Source organism: Geotrypetes seraphini, chromosome 2, assembly GCF_902459505.1.
Source record: "Geotrypetes seraphini chromosome 2, aGeoSer1.1, whole genome shotgun sequence".
NCBI classification, from domain to species: Eukaryota; Metazoa; Chordata; class Amphibia; order Gymnophiona; family Dermophiidae; genus Geotrypetes; species Geotrypetes seraphini.
Genome location: NC_047085.1, coordinates 153061664 through 153081728, shown reverse-complemented (window position 1 = coordinate 153081728; position 20065 = coordinate 153061664). Strand labels below are relative to the sequence as shown.

The 20065-nt window shown below is 45.9% G+C and overlaps 1 protein-coding gene across 1 annotated transcript in view; it reads left to right on the top strand.

Moving 5' to 3' along the window:
* Nucleotides 1-20065, top strand: part of MTCL1 (microtubule crosslinking factor 1) — a 398239-nt gene that overhangs the window by 294913 nt on the left and 83261 nt on the right. The window contains 1 exon segment of the mRNA XM_033934045.1: nucleotides 7123-7311. Within this exon segment, the coding sequence (XP_033789936.1) occupies nucleotides 7123-7311 (189 nt within the window).

Sequence of the window (20065 nt, the reverse complement as noted above, 5' to 3'; positions counted from 1 at the left end):
ATACGAAAACTTGTGGATCAAAGACAAAAAATGATCCTGGGTGAACATCTGCGCAGGATCATTTTTAGTCTTTGATCCACAAGTTTTCGTATCAGGACCTTCATGAACCCCTGAGAAAGACAGTTTTATTGAAACATGAATCATGTTGGGTTCATTGTCCCCAATGCTTTGCGACCTAGGTATTTGTTCATGTAGATTATTGGACTGTACTCTTAATAAAGCCTGCATCTTGAACATCATCTCTTCCACAGTGTTTTTGTTCTTGTCAGACTCTCGGGTCTCTGGAGTATCAAGGGTCAACCTTTTGTTTGAGCATTGTAAATAATGGCAGAAAAAGACCATCTGACTTATCCAATCTGCCCAAGAATCCTGCCCTCATAGCTAAGGATACCTCCTAGTTGCAGGATATATTTTTTTTTAATTTATTTATCAATTTTAAACATTATCATTTATACAAATAATAATTCAAGGAGCGAAGAAATAAATAAAAGAATAACACAATTTTACAGATATTAAGACTTAGTCTTACAGTACTATAAATCTCCTCTAGTCCACATTATGGGAGGATATCCCTGAACTTGACATAGGAAATAAAATAACATGTAATCAAGATCTTAAACTAAGATCCAATTTACAGTGCAAAATTCTACTAAACTCCAATTATAATTAATTCAAGTGGGAACTACTTAACTACTTATTAGTTTCATGAAGCTGTAAAAACTATTCCAACTGCATAGAATCCCAAAATACATAATCACATTCCTTAAATTTCACTAGACATTTACATGGGAATTTTAAATAAAATGTAGCTCCTAAGGCTAACAACCTTGATTTTAAATTCAAAAATGCTTTTCTTCTCAATTGTGTTGCCTGAGCTACATCTGGAAATATTAATACATTGTATCCACAAAACTTTGCTTGCTTATTTTGAAAATAAGCTTTCATAATTAAAGATTTATCTAATTCCCTTGCACAAGTTACTAATAGAGTAGGCCTAGTTTGAATTATATCTTGTGAATCTTCCAGGAAACCTGTTAAATCAAATTCTATCTGTTCCAACTGGTCTACTCCCAGTTCTGCCGAAACTTTCTTTTTCTGTGGGATATAATATAAATTTGTTAAGAGTAAAGTATCTGCATCTGACAACCACAAAACTTCTTTAAAATATTTATAAATCAAAATTTCTGAGATCAACCAATGAGTTTTTGGGAAGTTGACTAGTCTCAGATTTTTTGGCCGAAGTATATTCTCCATCTTTTCAAATCTAGTATAGGTAATATGTGAATATTTAAGGACAGATGATGACAAAGCTTGTAATGTTGATACTTGCGATTCCATTGTTGAAGTACATTTCTCTATAGTTTTCAAATTTGAATCAATATTTTCTAACTTAGTAATTACTTCCTTTGAAAACTTTACATTTTGTGTTACCACTGACATTAATAGCTCCTCTACTCTAACATTTATCATCCACAAATCTTTAAGAGAAATTTCCTGTGGCTCATTCCGGGCTCCTGACGCAACTAAGGCCTCCTCCTGAAAGGAGATGGCCTTAGGCATCTCCTCATAAATTAATGAGGAAAATACCCCTTGCTCCAAAGGAACCACAGTATGAGAATTGGAAACTCTTTGGGAATCCAAACCAACAGAAATTTTCGGTAAAGGAGGAGGAGTTCTTTCCAGAGGGCTGAGCGATGCCCCCGATAAAGATTCAGCGCCCCGATTACCTCCATTAACATTGGAAGACACTAGGTGTCTGTCTATGGGGCCAACCATTACTGGAGTCGATACTTTGGGTTTAACTTTCCTTTTCCCCATTTGATTTTAAATAATTATTAACATACGTACAGCTCTGACAATCCTTTGTGTCTCGATGTCCCCCAATTACTCCAAAGGGGCTCCCAAGGGGCTTGGCATGCCCCTTAGGCCACGCCTTGCGGCTGCGCACCACAGTGGCGGCGTCCTTTTCACTCTCTAGTGTAGGACCTGGCTGACGTCAGGGCTTCTGTCTCCACGGGTGCCCGCCGAAATTCGGCACCCGAAGTCACCAGCTCTAGATGTTATCAGTGCGCTGCTGTTATCCGGAGCACAGGAACAAACCCCCAAACGCCGTACTTCTCACTCAGGTAGCCTCCACGGATAGATAGTAGCGGCGTCCTTTTCACTCTCTAGTGTAGGACCCGGCTGACGTCAGGGCTTCTGTCTCCGCGGGTGCCCGCCGAAATTCGGCACCCGAAGTCACCGGCTCTAGATGTTTTCAGAGCGCTGCTATTATCCGGAGCACAGGAACAAACCCCCAAATGCTGCACTTCTCACTCAGGTAGCCTCCGTAGTTGCAGGATATTTTATCCAGGGCAGACGGTTTCTGATACCTCTGAAGTATGCTCTAGAATGAACTTCGATTTTCTCTCTTTCATGTTTATGGGGGCATAAAAAATGCTGTTTATAGCTTTCCTGCCTACCTAGGTGACAGTTCAAGCATTGAGATATATTCACTTTCTTTCAGTGACGCTGGTGAGCACAAATAGTAAATGATCCTTGTCTCTTTTCCATCAGTGCATGATTTTAACACTTCTCATCAAGTAGTAATGCAAAAGAGCACTTTGGAATAAGAATGACTTTCTAGTGCAGCGAGTGCCTTGAGGCACCTGTATTCTTGCAGTTGCTGGAATGATGACCATAAATGCTGCAAACCTAGAATGAATTGGAAAGAAACATTCAAAGTTTAAACTAGGAAAGTCCATTTAGCTGGGACTGTAAAGTTCCCATGCAAGAGCCCATTAACTTACACAATATAGCGTTCTGCAGAGCACCATTTTCAGCCTATTCTGATCATAGTATGGGCTTTCTTTTTAGCTCTATAATATACATATTTTATGAAGATATTTGTTTTCAATATTTTACTAGGGATGGTTTTCCTGACTTTGGGGCTCATTTTCAAAAGAGAAAAATTTTCAAAAAGTGGCATAAAAGGGCAGATGGACTTTTATCTCACCAAATCTTCCAATTTGCTATTTTTTAAAATGTATTTTGTAAATGGATTTCTACGATGGTTTTCTGAAGAGCATAATCAAACATTTTGGAAAATGTCCAGGGCACAATTTGGATGTTTGGGGCTAGACCTGTTTCAATTATGAATGTGCCAACAAGGTGCCCAAACTAACCAGATGACTACTGGAGGGATGAAGGAATGACCCTCCAGCACTCCAGCACTTCATAATGGTCACCGACACCCTCCCATCCCCAAAGATGTGAATGAAACAGTATATACCTGCCTGTATGATAGCTTCAGATGTTATGGCCAGTCCTAGTAGAGCAAGCAGGTTTCTGGAGTAGTCTAGTAGATGTTGTCGTGACCCATAGAGATGGAGACTCAAACCCAAATCCCAGTATAACTACTACACTTATGGTGGAATATGTGAGTTTCCCCAAAATCCACTCAAATTCCACTGTGCCTACATATAGGTGATACCTGCAGACATAACGGATATTGGTGTGGTGTTGTTGGGTCCGGTAGGTTATGGGGGGCTCACCATGCACTGTAAAAAGGTTATGGTGAAATGTGTACCTGGGCCTTTTTATATGGTTCATAAAGTATTCCACTGCTCTGCTGGGTTGTCTGTGGCCAGTCTTCTAAAAATGCTGGCCCCTCCTACATCCCAATGGCTTGCTTTGTGCATTTTTTTTTTTTTAATTTTGGTTTTGTTTTGTTTTAAAATGGTTCAAAAAGATAGACGGACATGCATATCTGAGAAATGGTTATTTTTGAAACAAAAATATACTTTCCTGTTTCAAAAATGGTTATGTTCGCTACTAGAGTTTTGTGCGTGATCCACAAAATGTCCAAACTTGGATTTGGACATCATATCGAAAATGCCTCTTCACATGATACCAAGAAAAAGGTCTTTGGACAGTTATTGCTTGACAATTATTATTATTTTTTTTTTATATATCTTTATTAGATTTTCAAACTACAATTGTGCAACAAGTAATTCGTATACATAAAATATCGCAAGACAAGCACAATAAACTTTCAGACATTAACATACAATTAAATTTTCCCTCACGCAATACTCAAATAAAATAAAACCCACAGGAAACTATCCAAATATACCCTGAATCAAGTTCCAATGCAACTCCCTTCCCCCACCCCCAACCCACCTTGGATGTATATGTTTACAAGCCTATAAAATAAAATCAATCATTCTTCCTTACAAAATTTCGCCAATGGCTCCCAAACATCCATAAACTTTATGTAACGCCCTTGCTGTATAGCCATGAAATGTTAATTATTAAAGTTAGTGCTTGGTTATCCTAAGAAGAGTCTTTTATTTAGTTAGTTAGTTAGTTTAGTATTTATATATCACTTATAGCAGGGGTCCCCAAAGTCCCTCCTTGAGGGCCGAATCCAGTCGGATTTTCAGGATTTCCCCAATGAATATGCATTGAAAGCAATGCATGCGCATAGATCTCGTCCATATTCATTGCGGAAATCCTGAAAACCCGACTGGATTTGGCCCTCAAGGAGGGACTTTGGGGACTCCTGACTTATAGCCTAAGTGGTTTACATTCAGGTACTCAAGCATTTTTCTCCAACTGTCCCAGCAGGCTCACACTCTAACTAATGTACCTGGGGCAATGGGGGGGGATTAAGTGACTTGCCCGGGGTCACAAGGAGCAGCATGGGATTTGAACCTACAACCTCAGGGTGCTGAGGCTGTAGCTCTAACCACAGTGCCACACATCTTTAGATGCTGGAAATTTGGCCCACCTCCACTTCATTGTTCCTTTCCTGACTTTATGACAGTTTCTTTCTCTGATGTCTTTTATTTTGGATGTGGTAGCTGCAGTCTGCTGTGGGTTAGAATGTTGCCAGATTCAGTAGAGTGAATCATTTTTGGCTCGGGATGCTGATGATGGTTACCTTGGGTTTTCATTGTATATGAAAATGCCAACTTTGGTGAATGTTTCTGCAATCAGCAGCTGCTATTCTGTGGATCAGGAAAAAAAAACCCACCCAGGACTGTCATAAAGCAATTATTAAAAAATATTATATGTGTGAAAGTCTGTTTATTACCTAATACATTTGCCAAAATACCTATGTGGCTTAGGTGCCATATAATGTTCTGTTTTGTGATATCTTAAAAGAAGCATTTTATCTTTAGTTTTAAATAAAATAAGCCAGAAATTACCCACAAGGATGTGTTGAGAAATTTAATAAAATAGCTGCAGAAAATCAAGGGGCTCATAATCGAAACGGAAATATGTCTAAAATCCCACCTAAATCAGCACTTGGATGATCAAAAAGACAGGTCGTCCAAGTGCCGATAATCTGAACGAGTTTTAGACATATCTAAAAACAGCGTAGGCCTTTTCAGTGCTGCTGTAGGCCCAGAGTTGAAAGGGTCGTTTTAGGGGGAGTGGTGAAGGCGGGATGTGGGCTGAGCTAGACTTTAGTCATACTGCAAGTATAACCGAAAGTTTAACGAGACTGCCTAGACGGAACTTGTATGTTGTGACTTAGGCAATCTTAAAACAGGTCTAAGTGTGCAGAAGGTATCCAAAGTGACCAGATAACTACTGCAGACACAAAGTACAGACCCTCACACACTGCCCCAGTGATCACTGATCCCCCCCACAACATCATAAAAATCGGAATAAAAACGTACATACCTGCCTCAAGAACATCAGCACCTGGCATAGGAAAGCCTAGTAGAGCAGCACAGAGGTGGCTTAAGTAGTCTGGGGCTATTGGGGTTGTAGACAGGTGGGTCTAGTAGGTTTCAGGGGGGTGTTTTGGGGGCTCACCATGACCTATAAGGGAGTTGTGGTGAGATATGTATATGGCACCTTTCTTGTAAAGTTCACAGTAGTGCCCTGTAAGGTGCCCCACTACTACTGTGTTGCCATGTCTGGGTGTCTAGTCTGTCACTTTGCTGGCCCCTCCCACGTCCAAATGATCTTGTTCTAGGCGTTTTTGACTTGGACAAATTTTTGGACGAGAAGGGGGTATAACGATAGACAACTTAGTGGTCTGGACAATCAAACAGCTGGACATATAATTAGATGATTCTTGAAAAAAAATATTTTGGACATATTTTTTCGAGAATGGACTTTAGACACTGCCGACTTTAGGCGACTAGCGACTTAGGGCCAAAACGGACTTAGATGTATTTTTTGATTATGCCCCTCTAAGTATTTGTGTATCGAAAGCCTCCATTGTGTATTGCAAGCTTTGTCTAAAATTGGTGAAATTCTCAGAATATAAAGCATTGTCAAAGATTTTGCTTTGAACAATGCAGTCTTATTGGGGACAATTCTACAACTGGGTGCCACAAGTTAAGATGCCTAGATGTAGTGTGGTGAGCACAAATTTGGCTAACGACGTCTGGGTGCCAAGACTGTGTTATAGAGCAGAGTTTCTCAAGTCGGTCTTGGAGTACCCCCTTGCCAGTCAGGTTTTCAGGATATCCACAATGAATAGACATGAGATTAGTTTGCATACATTGCATGCAGATCTTTTCCTTGTGATTTTGAGATGTGTCTGTTAAGGCCCAGGGAGAATAGTGCTGAGCATCACCTAGCACTTAACCACATAAGTGTAAACTTAATCTGCAGTGCATTTTTTCTAGCAAAAACAGGTGCTGCTACTCAAATACCAGGCAAGAGTGGAGTGATCACTGAGGGACCCATCCCAAAGTAGCCAGGCCCCCTCTAACCAGCCATAGAATCCATGAAAAGGCAGCACTGAGTGTGCCAGTTCTGACTATTCCCTTAAAAAACAAACAAACCCTGATTACCTATGAAAGTGCTAATATTTTATAATTTAAGCGCACTAGTAGCACTTAAATTTAAGTGCTAAAGTTTTAGAATGATAGGGATTGTGTTTTACTGCCTTTCGGATAAGTGCCCTTCCAAATATTCCAAAAATCTTTATGATGTTGCCTCAAGAGTCAATATAATCAATCACCTTGTTTGATTTCTGTTGCTACTTTGTTAATTTCATAGAGCATACATTACCAAATATCTAAAGAGAGGGGAAATGCCTTGGGAGATTTACCATTTGGTTAGTTTTAGACATGGCATTGGTTTGCTAAGTTTGATATATTATTCCTATTGTAGGCTGAACAATTACATGCCCTGCCAGAAATTGGAGTTCATCCTGAACTGAAAGGGGACCCTGACCTGGAAGAAATGGAGGAAGAAGAACTCATGTTTGGGCTTTCAGATTTCTCTCAACATTCCACACTTCCAGATACTGGGCAGGGACCACAACTGCAAACTGCAGAGCTACTGAAGCACCAGAAACAGGTAGAGTATGGGCGCTGCTGCAACCTGAGGAATTGCCAACCTGCTGCAACTTGAGGAATTGCCAGTGGCTAAACATACAGGGTACAATATTCAGACCATGGGAACAGTGGCGTAGGGGGGATAGGAGATACCTGGGGTGGTGGCGCTTTCCGCGTCTTCCTCTCTGCCCCCCTTGCGCCTTCCATGCCAACCCCACCCCCTCACTCATTCCGCACCCCCACGCCACACTCGCACCCTCCCTTCCCACCCTCGTATCTCTTTAAATCTTTGCCAGCGTGAACAGCTTCTCCAGCCTGCTGTTCATGTTGGCATTGGCTTTCCCTCTGACATCACTTCCTGGCCCTGCATGCTGGAAGTGATTTCAGATGGAGCCAGGCTGGCACAAGCAGCAGACTAGAGTAGTTGCTCGCGCTGACGAAGATTTTAAAGAGGTACAGGGGGTGGGGAAGGAAGGGCATGAGTATGGCATGGGAGAGGGGGACAGAGAGGTGCCAGCACCTCCACTAAGACAGCGCCCAGAGCAGTCCACGCCCCCTTCCCCCTTCTTGTTTTCTTGTTCTTTGTGAGACTGTGTAGCGCTGCGTTCATCTGGTAGCGCTATAGAAATAATTAATATTAGTAGTACACTTCTACCTCCGTATTCGCAGAATTAACAGAACAGCAAATAACTTTTTTATATATTATTTGCTGTTTTCTATTAAAAACCATTGTGAATATGGTGAAACCGCGAATAACAAGGTGGAAGACCTGGCCTGTTTCTGAAGGAGAGGCAAAACTCGGTGAAGAAAGTGCTGGGAATCAGCGATTTTCTCTGTAAACGCTTGGAATCAGCGATTTCTCTATGCAAGCTAATATAATTTGGGGGGGAGGAGCCAGCAAGCTAAAAACCGTGAATAATCAATACCGCGAATGCTGAAACTGCAAATATGGAGGGAGAAGTGTAGTAGTACTATGCCACTCATTGCATGGGAGGCAGCCCAACTAGCTCCTGCAGTCAGCATGAACTCAGATATTCAATGCCTTGCTGTTTCCGGTGACCGGCATTGAATACCTGTTTCTTTGGGCAATATTAACTTAACCGGCTAAGTGAATATTCAGTGCTGTCCGGTTAAGGTAATGGTGGCCAAAGACAGGCCTGCTATTTACATGACCCAATTTGGCCACTCAACTTAGCCCGCTAGCATTTACATATTCATAGCTTGCCAGCTAAGTCGCACAATATAGACAGCTAGAGGCTAGCTGCTAACCACGAATATTCAACAGAGACAGCCAGCTATTTCCCGCTGAATATTAGTGATTAGCCAGCCAAATTCTATTTAACCGACCAAAATTTGTAGTCTGAAAAGTTTCTGTTGCTTATCTCCTAGAGCAATGGTCTCAAACTCAAACCCTTTGCAGGGCCACATTTTGGATTTGTAGGTACATGGAGGGCCTCTGAAAAAATAGTTAATGTCTTATTAAAGAAATGCCAATTTTGCATGAGGTAAAACTCTTTATAGTTTATAAATCTTTCCTTTTGGCTAAGTCTTAATAATAATATTGTCATTTAGAGCTAAAGAGACATATGATCAAGAAACTGTTTTATTTTACTTTTGTGATTATGATAGACATACCGAGGGCCTCAAATAGTACCTGGCGGGCCGCATGTCGCTTTTTCAATTGAAGATATCAAAGCGGTTTACATTGTAATAATGAACACAAAATAAAAATAAAACCCCCCAAAACAGGACAAACCACACACAAAGCAGGGAAAGTGAATAGCACAATAGTTTAAAACGAACAAATGCTGGAAAATAACCAGGAACTCGCAAGGAAAATACACATTCTCCCTATAACATGCATGCTACTTATACAACAATTTCTTTAATGTTTTAAGAATGTCATTTTTGAGCACCACTATGCACTGTGGTTAGTTACCTGGAAAAGTCATTCTTAAAAAATAATAATTGAGAGAGTGGGATAGTTTAAGCAGGGCTTTGCAATTTTTATGGCTTAACCCTTTAGGAGGGATAAATTTTGTGGCTGCAGTGGAGTTCCAGCTCAGCCTTACTCTGGTCTTGATCAGAAGCAGATTCATCCAGGTCTGAACAACACTGAAGGCAAATAAAGGGCATATTGTTGGGGGAGGGGAGATCTAAATTATTATCTCCCATATATTTGTTCCAGAGGTCAAAAGAATCTAGGGCAATGAAGTCTGCCTGTCTTGTTTAGAAAGAAAATGAAATGTAATAGAAATTAATTGCTTGTGCAGGTTTAGTGGGAATCAGAAGGATGGAAAGCAGAAACTTCTGCACTGTTAGGTATTTAAATAAGTGTTTGGGTTAAAATCACTAGGGGAAATGAAATTCCACACTCATGTATTATCCCAGGACAAGCAGGCATGATATTCTCACATGTGGGTGACGTCATCTACGGAGCCCCGATGCGGAAGCATTTTCAAGCAAACTTGATTGAAGATTTAAGTTTGCTCTGCTGCTCCACACATGCGTGCCTTCCTGCTCCACTAGGGGGTGCATCCCCTCGTGGTCTCCAGTTCAAAATTTTCCGCGAGCCTAGAAGACGTGTTTTTCAGGCTCTGCCCCAACTGCCTTCTAGCACCGCGATTTTTTCTTGTTTTTTCACGATTAAGTCGCTGTGCGCGAATTCCTTACCTTTTTACTTGATTCCTGCTTCGTTTTCAACGACCCGGAGGCTTCCGGGTCCCCGTGGCCGCGTGGCTAATCGAGCCGCGGCTACTTTCGATTTAATGTCCCGGCCTTTGACCGGCTTTAAAAAGTGCACCCGGTGCGAGCGGCTTCTTTCTCTCACAGATCCGCATCGCCAGTGCATCCTTTGTCTGGGGGCGGCTCATCCAACCGACTCCTGCCCCCAGTGCGCTATTTTCCAAAACCGGGCCCTCCGCCGAAGAAAAGCCCGCATGGCGGTTCTCTTCACCCCGGACCAACCCTCCACCTCGGCCTCGAGGTCGGCCCTGGCCTCGGCCCGGCCTTGACCTTGGCCCCGGAAACCTCGGCATCGCCTCGAGACTCGACCCCGAAGCCCTCGGGACAACAGAAAGCCTCGGCTCCGGGTAAGTCCCCTCTTCCCCCTTCAGGTTCTGTAACAGCGAAGAAGCCAGCCTCGGGGACAACGGCGACGCATGGCGGAAGCCCCATGCTTACAGCCCCGTCTAAGCCCTCCAAGCCTTCGGGCCGTGCCTCCACCACACGGGAATACTCTGATACGAGGTCGCCCCCGGTGGAGCGCACCGAGGCAGGGGACATGCCTTCGATGCTGTCCGTGCCCATCTTCCAGGACCTACTCCGAGCGATGATCACGTCGGAGCTGTCCGCTGCAATGGCCCAGTTTCAATCGGCCTCGACCTCGAATGTGCCAGACCAGCCTGAGCCTCACACCGAACAACCTCGAGGAAAGGTGCGCAACCCTCGCCGCATCCCATCCTCCTCGGACTCCTCGCCGAGACGTTCCCCCTCTGCGGACCGCCGAGGGGCAAAACGTCGGGCTAGAACGACAGAAACCTCGAACCGCCGTACCTCCAAGAAGGCCCGAGGTTCACCAACCCTACGAGGCCGTTCTCCCACACCTCGTACAGGACCACTAAGGGTGGCTGAGTTATCACTCTCCAACCCGCGCATCCTCCGAACTCCCCCTCGGACGCATTCTCCGAGGGAGTCCGGATCGAGGTCACCAATCCGACATCAATCGGTACCCCTAACCCCGGCATCGTCTCCGAGGGGCTCCTCAAGACGCCGAAGATCGACAACCCCGGAACACTCTCACAGTGCTTCCCCAGCCTCGGAGCATGGATCAGAGCATGAACCTCGATACTCGAGGGAAGCCTCCTTATCCTTCTCCACCCGACGAAGGTCTCGTTCCCCGACCCCGCACGGGGCCCCGGGGACATCTCGCCCATCCTTCACTCGCTTTGTCCAAGACATGGGCCATGCATTGGACTTAGACCTCCAATCCGACTCCAGATACTCTAAGGAGTACCTGGCGGAGCTGGATATGCCATCACTGCCCAGAGAGTCCCTTCGCTTACCACCTAACCCGGTACTCCAACAGGCCTTCTTCAGGAACCTTGAGACCCCCTACATGGTCACGGCCGTACCCTCCAAAATGGAGGCCAAGTACCGCACAGTACCTTACCCGGGATTCGAGCAACCACAGCTCTCCCACCAATCGCTGCTAGTGGAATCCTCCTTGAAAAAGGCTCACCCGTCCCGGGTCTCAGCAGCGGTCCGCCCAGGCTGAGAAGGCCGAACCCTGGACAAGTTCGGCAGGAGACTATACCAAAACGCAATGATGGCCTCTAGGGTGCAAAGCTACACTTTCACCTTCACATCATACCTCAAACACCTCATTGGACTATTGAGAGCCTTTGAGACTGACCTACCGGCCTCCCGGCAGGGAACGTTCGGCCTACTTTTAGAGTCCCTCTCCAACCTGCGCCTTCATCTATTCCACGCGGCCTACGATGGCTTTGAACTCTCCTCCAGAGAAGCAGCCTTCGCTATCGCCATGTGCCGACTAGCTTGGCTGCGCCTGGTCGACATGGACCCCAACTTACAGGACCGGTTGGCTAACCTCCCCTGCGTGGGAAAGGAATTGTTCGATGACACTATTGAGGCGGCGACAAAACGCCTCTCCGAACATGAACGCTCGTTTGCCGCCCTTGTCCGGCAAAAGCCCAAACCGCCAGCGCCCAGGCCATACAGGGCCCCCCGCGCCGCTACCCACAAAAGTCCACCCCTGCTTTCTCGCGGCCCCCACCCAGACGTCCGCAAGCCCATCACAGGGCCATGCCCAAGTCTCAACCGCCCGCAACCACCAAACCATCCCCGTCCTTTTGACGGGACACGCGGAAGGGGGCGGGCCCCCTCCGCCATAGTCCCAGGCCGCCTTCCCATCGGAGGTCGACTCAAAGCCTTTTACCCTCGCTGGGAACAACTCACGTCGGACACATGGGTCCTTGGCGTGATCTCATCAGGGTACTCTCTCAACTTTCGGGCCATTCCCCCGGACAATCCCCCAAGGAATTGCCCTCCCAACCGGACTCAGCTACCTCTACTCCTCTCCGAAGCTCGAGACCTGCTTCGCCTGAGAGCAGTGGAGAAGGTCCCCCCCGACCAACGGGGGAAGGGCTTCTACTCCCGTTACTTCCTGGTACCGAAAAAAACGGGAGACCTACGCCCAATACTAGACTTGAGACGCCTCAACAAATTCCTGGTACGGGAAAAGTTTCGGATGCTCTCACTACCAACACTCTACCCCCTGATCGACGAGGGCGACTGGCTCTGCTCCCTCGATCTCAAGGAGGCGTACACACATGTCCCAGTGCACCCCGCTCACCGCAAGTTTTTGCGTTTCCAAGTAGGGGACTGGCACCTACAATACCGAGTCCTCCCCTTCGGACTAGCATCATCACCTCGGGTCTTCACCAAGTGCCTCGTGGTGGTAGCAGCAACCTTACGCTCCCAGGGCCTCCAGGTATTCCCCTACCTGGACGACTGGCTAATCAAAGCCCCGTCCAAAGAAGGGGTTATCTCAGCGACCCAACAGACTATTACCTACCTACAAAGTCTGGGGTTCGAAATAAACTTCCCAAAATCTCAACTACGCCCCTCGCAGTCCCTACAGTTCATCGGGGCCACGCTGGACACGGTTCGCCTCCGTTCCTTCCTCCCCCCTCCGCGCCTGGAGGCGTTAGTAAGTCTGAGCCGAAGGATCTCTCGACTGACCTCAGTATCAGCCCGACAGATGATGACCCTCCTGGGCCACATGGCCTCCACCGTCCATGTCACACCCTTCGCCCGCCTCCATCTGAGAATCCCTCAATGGACCCTGGCGTCTCAATGGCATCAAGACCGGGACCCGATCGACCACTCCGTGACAGTGACTCCTTCATTGCAACGATCGCTCCGCTGGTGGGCCGACTCTTCAAATCTTTCCAAAGGTTTGCTCTTCCTCACCCCACCCCACAGCAAGGTACTCACCACGGACTCGTCGGAGTACGCTTGGGGAGCCCATCTGGACGGCCTACGCACCCAAGGAATGTGGTCAGCACAAGACCGCCGCTGCCACATCAACGTGCTAGAACTTCGGGCCATCTACCTCGCAGCTGTAGCCTTCCAACATCTGCTCCGCGACCGAGTGGTTCTCATCCGAACCGACAATCAAGTAGCGATGTACTACGTAAACAAACAAGGGGGCACAGGGTCTTGGCCCCTTTGTCGGGAAGCCCTGCGCCTCTGGAAATGGGCAATCTCCAACAACACCTTCCTTCGGGCGGTGTACATACAGGGAGAACAAAACTGCCTGGCGGACAGACTCAGCCGCCTCCTCCAGCCACACGAGTGGTCACTACACTCTCAGGCCCTACGAGGAGTGTTCGAACGGTGGGGGACACCTCAAATAGACCTGTTCGCGTCCCCTCACAATCACAAGCTGCCTCTCTTCTGCTCCCGGATATACTCCCCGGACCGGCTCGAGGCCGACGCCTTCCTCCTCGATTGGGAGGGAAGGTTCCTGTACGCGTTCCCGCCGTTTCCTCTGATACTGCGGACGCTTGTCCACCTGAAAACAGTACAAGCCACCCTGATCCTGATTGCCCCTCGCTGGCCACGCCAGCCGTGGTTTTCCCTTCTACTTCAACTCAGTGTCAGAGATCCACTGCCTCTGCCTCTGTTTCCCTCTCTACTGTCACAGGGTCAGGGTTCACTGTTACATCCCAATCTTCAATCTCTTCATCTGAATGCTTGGTTTCTCTCCCCCTGACTGCTCTCCCCGTGTCTCAATCAGTCAAGGAGATATTGGAGGCCTCTAGAAAAACCTCGACGAGAACCTGCTACTCCCAAAAGTGGACCAGATTCTCAACCTGGTGCTCCTCCCACAGCCAGGACCCGGTGTCGGTCCCCGTCCCCCTGGTCCTTGACTATCTACTTCAACTATCTCATTCCGGCCTAAAGACCAACTCCATTCGAGTACACCTCAGTGCGATTGCGGCCTTTCATCAGCCCCTGGAAGGGAAAGCCCTCTTGCTCCATCCCTTAGTCACTCGCTTCATGAAGGGCCTGCTGAACGTCCACCCCCCTCTCAAACCTCCCCCGGTGGTTTGGGACCTTAACGTGGTTCTGGCTCAACTAATGAAACCTCCATTTGAGCCCCTAGACAAATGCCATCCAAAATTCCTCACTTGGAAGGTAATTTTCCTACTCGCGCTCACGTCCGCACGGCGGATTAGTGAGCTACAAGCTCTGGTAGCGGACCCACCCTTCACGGTATTCCATCACGACAAGGTGGTACTCCGCACCCATCCAAAGTTCCTACCTAAAGTAGTGTCTGATTTCCATCTCAATCAGTCCATTGTCTTACCTGTGTTTTTCCCCAAGCCCCACTCTCACCCCGGAGAAGTGGCGCTCCACACTCTTGACTGCAAAAGAGCGTTGGCCTTTTACCTCCAACGCACTCAGCCACACCGGAAAGTCCCACAACTGTTTTTGTCCTTCGACCCAAACCGGTTAGGTCACCCAGTTTCCAAACGCACCTTGTCCAACTGGTTGGCCGATTGCATCTCCTTTTGCTACGCTCAGGCTGGTCTCGCGCTGCATGGTCGAGTAACGGGACACAAAGTCCGAGCGATGGCAGCCTCCGTAGCCTTCCTCAGGTCAACACCTATTGAGGAAATCTGCAAGGCTGCCACGTGGTCTTCGGTTCATACCTTCACCTCCCACTACTGTCTGGACTCCCTGTCCAGAAGCGATGGCCGGTTCGGCCAATTGGTGTTGCGAAATCTATTTGCTTAAATTGCCAACTTCCCTCCATCCCTCTTCAGTAAGCTTGGAGGTCACCCACATGTGAGAATATCATGCCTGCTTGTCCTGGGATAAAGCACAGTTACTTACCGTAACAGGTGTTATCCAGGGACAGCAGGCATATATTCTCACAACCCACCCACCTCCCCGAGGTTGGCTTCTTGGCTAGTTAAGTGAACTGGAGACCACGAGGGGATGCACCCCCTAGTGGAGCAGGAAGACACGCATGCGTGGAGCAGCAGAGCAAACTTAAATCTTCAATCAAGTTTGCTTGAAAATGCTTCCGCATCGGGGCTCCGTAGATGACGTCACCCACATGTGAGAATATATGCCTGCTGTCCCTGGATAACACCTGTTACGGTAAGTAACTGTGCTGTAGCATCTGTAAAGAGGACCAGAGGAATCACGTAAATCCTGCTTAAATATAACTGGGTCAAACTCATTTAAATAGGCTTATGCTGGGGATGACAGTGATTCATCTTTCCATGTTAGCAGTCACTGGGAAAACACTATGGGGCTATTAATAAAAAAAAACAACAACAACGTCTACAAAGTGGCCTAAATGGGTACTTGGATGATCAAAAAGCCTGCTCGTCCAAGTACCCATAACCAAAGCTGGTTTTAGACGTATCTAAAACCAGCTTAGGCCTTTCCCCTGCCTCTAAACGCATAGCGCGAAAAGAGGCGTTTTTAGAGGAGGGGAAAGGGCGGGAGGTAGGCCGACCTACACTTAGTCGTATAGCAGGTATAATCAAACCTTTTGAAAGGTTGCCTAATTGGCACATTTTGACTTAGACCAAATCAAAACAGGTATAAGTGCCAAAAAAGGTGCCGCTGAGCTGATGGCGGCTGGTGCGATCAGCTCAGCGGCCCCGGCAACCTGCCTACCCCCCCCCCAGCAATGATCGCAGCAGGAGAGATTGCTCATCTCTCCTGCCATGATAGCAATCGCCCACCCCCCCAAACCGCGGCACTTCGGGGTGAGGATCGCGGCAGGGGAGATGCGCTGCTGCGATCCTCACCCCAAAGTGCCGCGGTTCGGGGAGAACAATCGCTATCGCGGCAGAAGAGATGAGCCATCTCTCCTGCCGCGATCGTTGCTGGGGGGTGGATTCTGTAACCGGTGTTCTTTTTGACAGGCACTGGTTACAGAATCCAGCTTGCTCTTATGTAGGGCATTTGGGACTTAGGCGTTTTTTTGGTTGATTATATGTTGTTAGTGTAGACATAGGGGTGGTCTGGGCGTTTAAACAGCTGAACGCAGAGGCAGGCCATTATAAAAAAACAAACCTCCTTTTGGATGTTTTGGGTTTTTTTTGAGAATGGACATTTTCCCTGTTTCTACTTTCAGCGTTTAGGGGACTTAGATGGGTTTTTTTTTATTATCCCCCTCCATGATTTCATTCTTAGATTATAGAGGCTGAATTAGCACAATTTTGAGATTTTGGGGCAGCAATGCCAGTCACCAGGCCTCTACCTACTGTCTATTCATACATCTTTTATATATGTAGCCCCATCCTGGGATATGGCCTGTAACCTGATGGGTTCTCCTTCAATGGCTGGACTTCTAAGAGGAGCTGCCCCTGAAGTGAGCGTTCTAATGGTGTATCAGAATCTCAGTTTGACATTTGGTGTGTTCTTTGACTGACATGGGAAGTGAAATAACTGGATTTCTGTTAAGCCAGGAAGCAGGCTATCTGTAGAAAAGCTGCACTTGAAAGATGAACCAAATACCATATCTGTATATGGTAATATGTGTATACAGTGTATACAGTGTAAATAGAAACAGAAAAATGAAGGTAGATAAAGACCATAATGCCTATCTAGTCTGCCTATCCATATCCATGCCTTCCTCTCTCTTACCCCCCCCCCCCTTTTTTATAAAACTGCAGAAGCATTTTTAGCACAGGCTGGTGTGCTGAATGTTCTGCACAGCTCCCGACACTCATAGAGTTCCTATGAGCGTCGGAAACAGCACAAGAGTATTCAGCGTGCTGGCCTGCACTAAAAACTGCTTTTGCGGTTTTGTAAAAGGAGGGGTTAGAGATCCAGTGTACTTGTCCCACATGTTCTTAAATTCAGATACTTTTTTTTCTTCTCTAAGAGGATCATAGTACACTGAAGCAAAAAAAGTACAAAGGACTACTTTTATTCACCTAACACGAGCCGTGTTTCAGCACAAAGCGCCTGCATCAGGGGTCATCCAGTCTACTAAAATAACATATGGATGGTAGGAAAACCACAAATTAGTGTGGTAACGAACCAATCTACAATTGGTACACTGGGACAGTCGTGTGAGTAAACTTACAATATCAGTGTCCCAGTGAAAAGTGGCAATAAACCACTTTTAACTGGAATGTGGCTGGCAAATATACCGGAGGAGAGTTGTGGAGTTACTGATGTCACATCATGCCAAGATGGAGGGCTCCTTTCCAAACTCCCACACTCTCTGGGATCTTCTTGTTCTCTGTTTTTTTTTATTTTTTTAATACTTGTAGAATATTTCTATAATTGCTCTTTCATCCTGAAAATATAGAGTATGTTTAGATTAGTGAAACGAACTTTTTTTTTTTTTTTACTGAATTCTGAACTGTGCTTTTTAGACAGCAGTATGTGAAAAATATAGAAAGGTGGGAACACTTTTTACAAAGCACTGGAAGAAAAGCCAGTGGGGAAGCTAGCTATAATACTGTGCACTTAACAATTGACACCATCACTGGACAACAAACCATCTACTAAAAATAAGAGAAAAAAATGCAAGGGGTTGGAGATGTGTGGAGGAGGGAAAGTTCATGTCTGATGCTAGAGAATCAGGCAGGTGATAGATACATAGAAACATGATGGCAGATAAAAGCCAAATGGCCCATCCAGTCTGCCCATCAGCAGTAACCATTATCTCTTCCTCTCAGAGATCCCACACACCTATCCCACGTTTCTTGAATTCAGACACAGTCTCTGTCTCCACCACTTCTGGGAAACTGTTCCACGCATCTACCACCTTTTCTGTAAAAAAGTGTTTCCTTAAATTACTCCTGAGCCTATCACCTTATAACTTCATCCTATGCCCTCTCATTCTAGAAATTTTAGCTGTTTAAAGATCAGGTCAGCTTTCCTTAATTAAAAGTGCCAGTTGCTCTGATCCTAAGTATCACACATCTGGCCATATTTTTCTGCTGCTGTGCAGGAGACTCCTGCCGCTTAAAACTTTAGCCCCGGACAAGTGCCTAGTTTATATAGTAACCTGGCCATGCATAAAAGGAAGATTTGCTATACTTTTCTCATAATGATTAGAGGGAAAAGGCTAAGTAGATAAAGACAGGTTGTTCACCCTCTCCAAGGTAGAGAGAACGAGAGGGCACTCTCTAAAGTTAAAAGGGGATAGATTCCGTACAAACGTAAGGAAGTTCTTCTTCACCCAGAGAGTGGTGGAAAACTGGAACGCTCTTCTGGAGGCTGTTATAGGGGAAAACACCCTCCAGGGATTCAAGACAAAGTTAGACAAGTTTCTGCTGAACCAGAACGTATGCAGGTAAGGCTAGACTCAATTAGGGCACTGGTCTTTGACCTAAGGGCCGCCATGTGAGCGGACTGCTGGACACGATGGACCACTGGTCTGACCCAGCAGCGGCAAATCTTATGTTCTAAGAACCAGGGTACCCGATTTTGAATCCTTGTGATCTTGGGCTAGTCATTTAATCCTCCATTGCCTTAGGTACAAACTTAAAGCCTTCTGGGAACAAGAAAATACCTGAATATAACTTACCTTGAGCTACAGCTGAAAAAGGCATCATCTAAATCAAAACTGACTGCCAGACTAAAGAGGTGGATGTTGAAAGACCGGAGAGATGGATACTAAATTACTGCGAAAGTGGATGTAAAAGCTTCAGTGAGATAAGAATATTTGTCGTTTTTTTTTTTACATCATTTTTTTTAAAGAGACCACAAGAGAAACAAGCATGTGACCAAGAATGCATAACAAAATTGCAAATACTGGCATGCAGTACAGAGGCAGAACATGCAGCAACAAAATCTGGAACTTTTCTTTTTCACAACTGCAGCTAGTCCTGCAGCGTTCAGTTGAGTTGGGATTACAAGAAGCTGCTTCTCGGTGACCAGTCCCTATTGGAAGAGCAGGGCTTTACGGTACCGCAGCGGCGCTTTATTTACCTGAATATTTGTCGTTTTGACTGGATAAATGCTGGGTTTCAGTGATAGGAAGATGTTGGATATCAGGTAGAAGGAAGGTATATTTCCAGAGGGGGAGAGGGTGAGCTGAGCCTAAGATGTAGAATTCTGCACTGCAGAGGGGTGCAAGGAATAGTCCAAAACTCCACCTCACAGTATTCAAGAAAGAGATATATGGCTGAATCATCAATTTAGAACAGCCACCTCCAATATATTGCACATTCAGGGTTCAGATAAACAGTCTTCTTCAAACCATATCTGAAGTAAGACAAATCAAAAATATGGAATAATCCAATCATTTATTTTCTTCCATACAGCAGAGATACTAGCATGTCTCCAACGGGCCCCGTTTCGCCCCAGAGGGCTTTTTCAAGGGTTCACAGTGGGCACTCTTTCTTCAGCGTCCTCACTATATGACTGCTAGGTCTGCCGGGAGTATTCAAAGCATGAACCCTGGGCTAAAGCTTGAATGTAGGTGGTCTCCCAGTGACCGAAGAAAATGGATCACAAGCAATGACTGGCCTATATGAATAGAGATTACAACTCTAACAGAAAATTACTGCTAGTCTGGTATACATGCTGCAACTACAAACACAAAATAAATGTAAACATATAGATATAACTGATTTTGCCTGTGTGTATGGAAGATTGTCTCTGACTGAGTGCTGACAATCTGTTCTGTTTAATAGCATTAAAGCTATTTGCAGTGATTGTTAGAACATTAGGATATTGTTTTTTCAAGGCATAGGAAGATT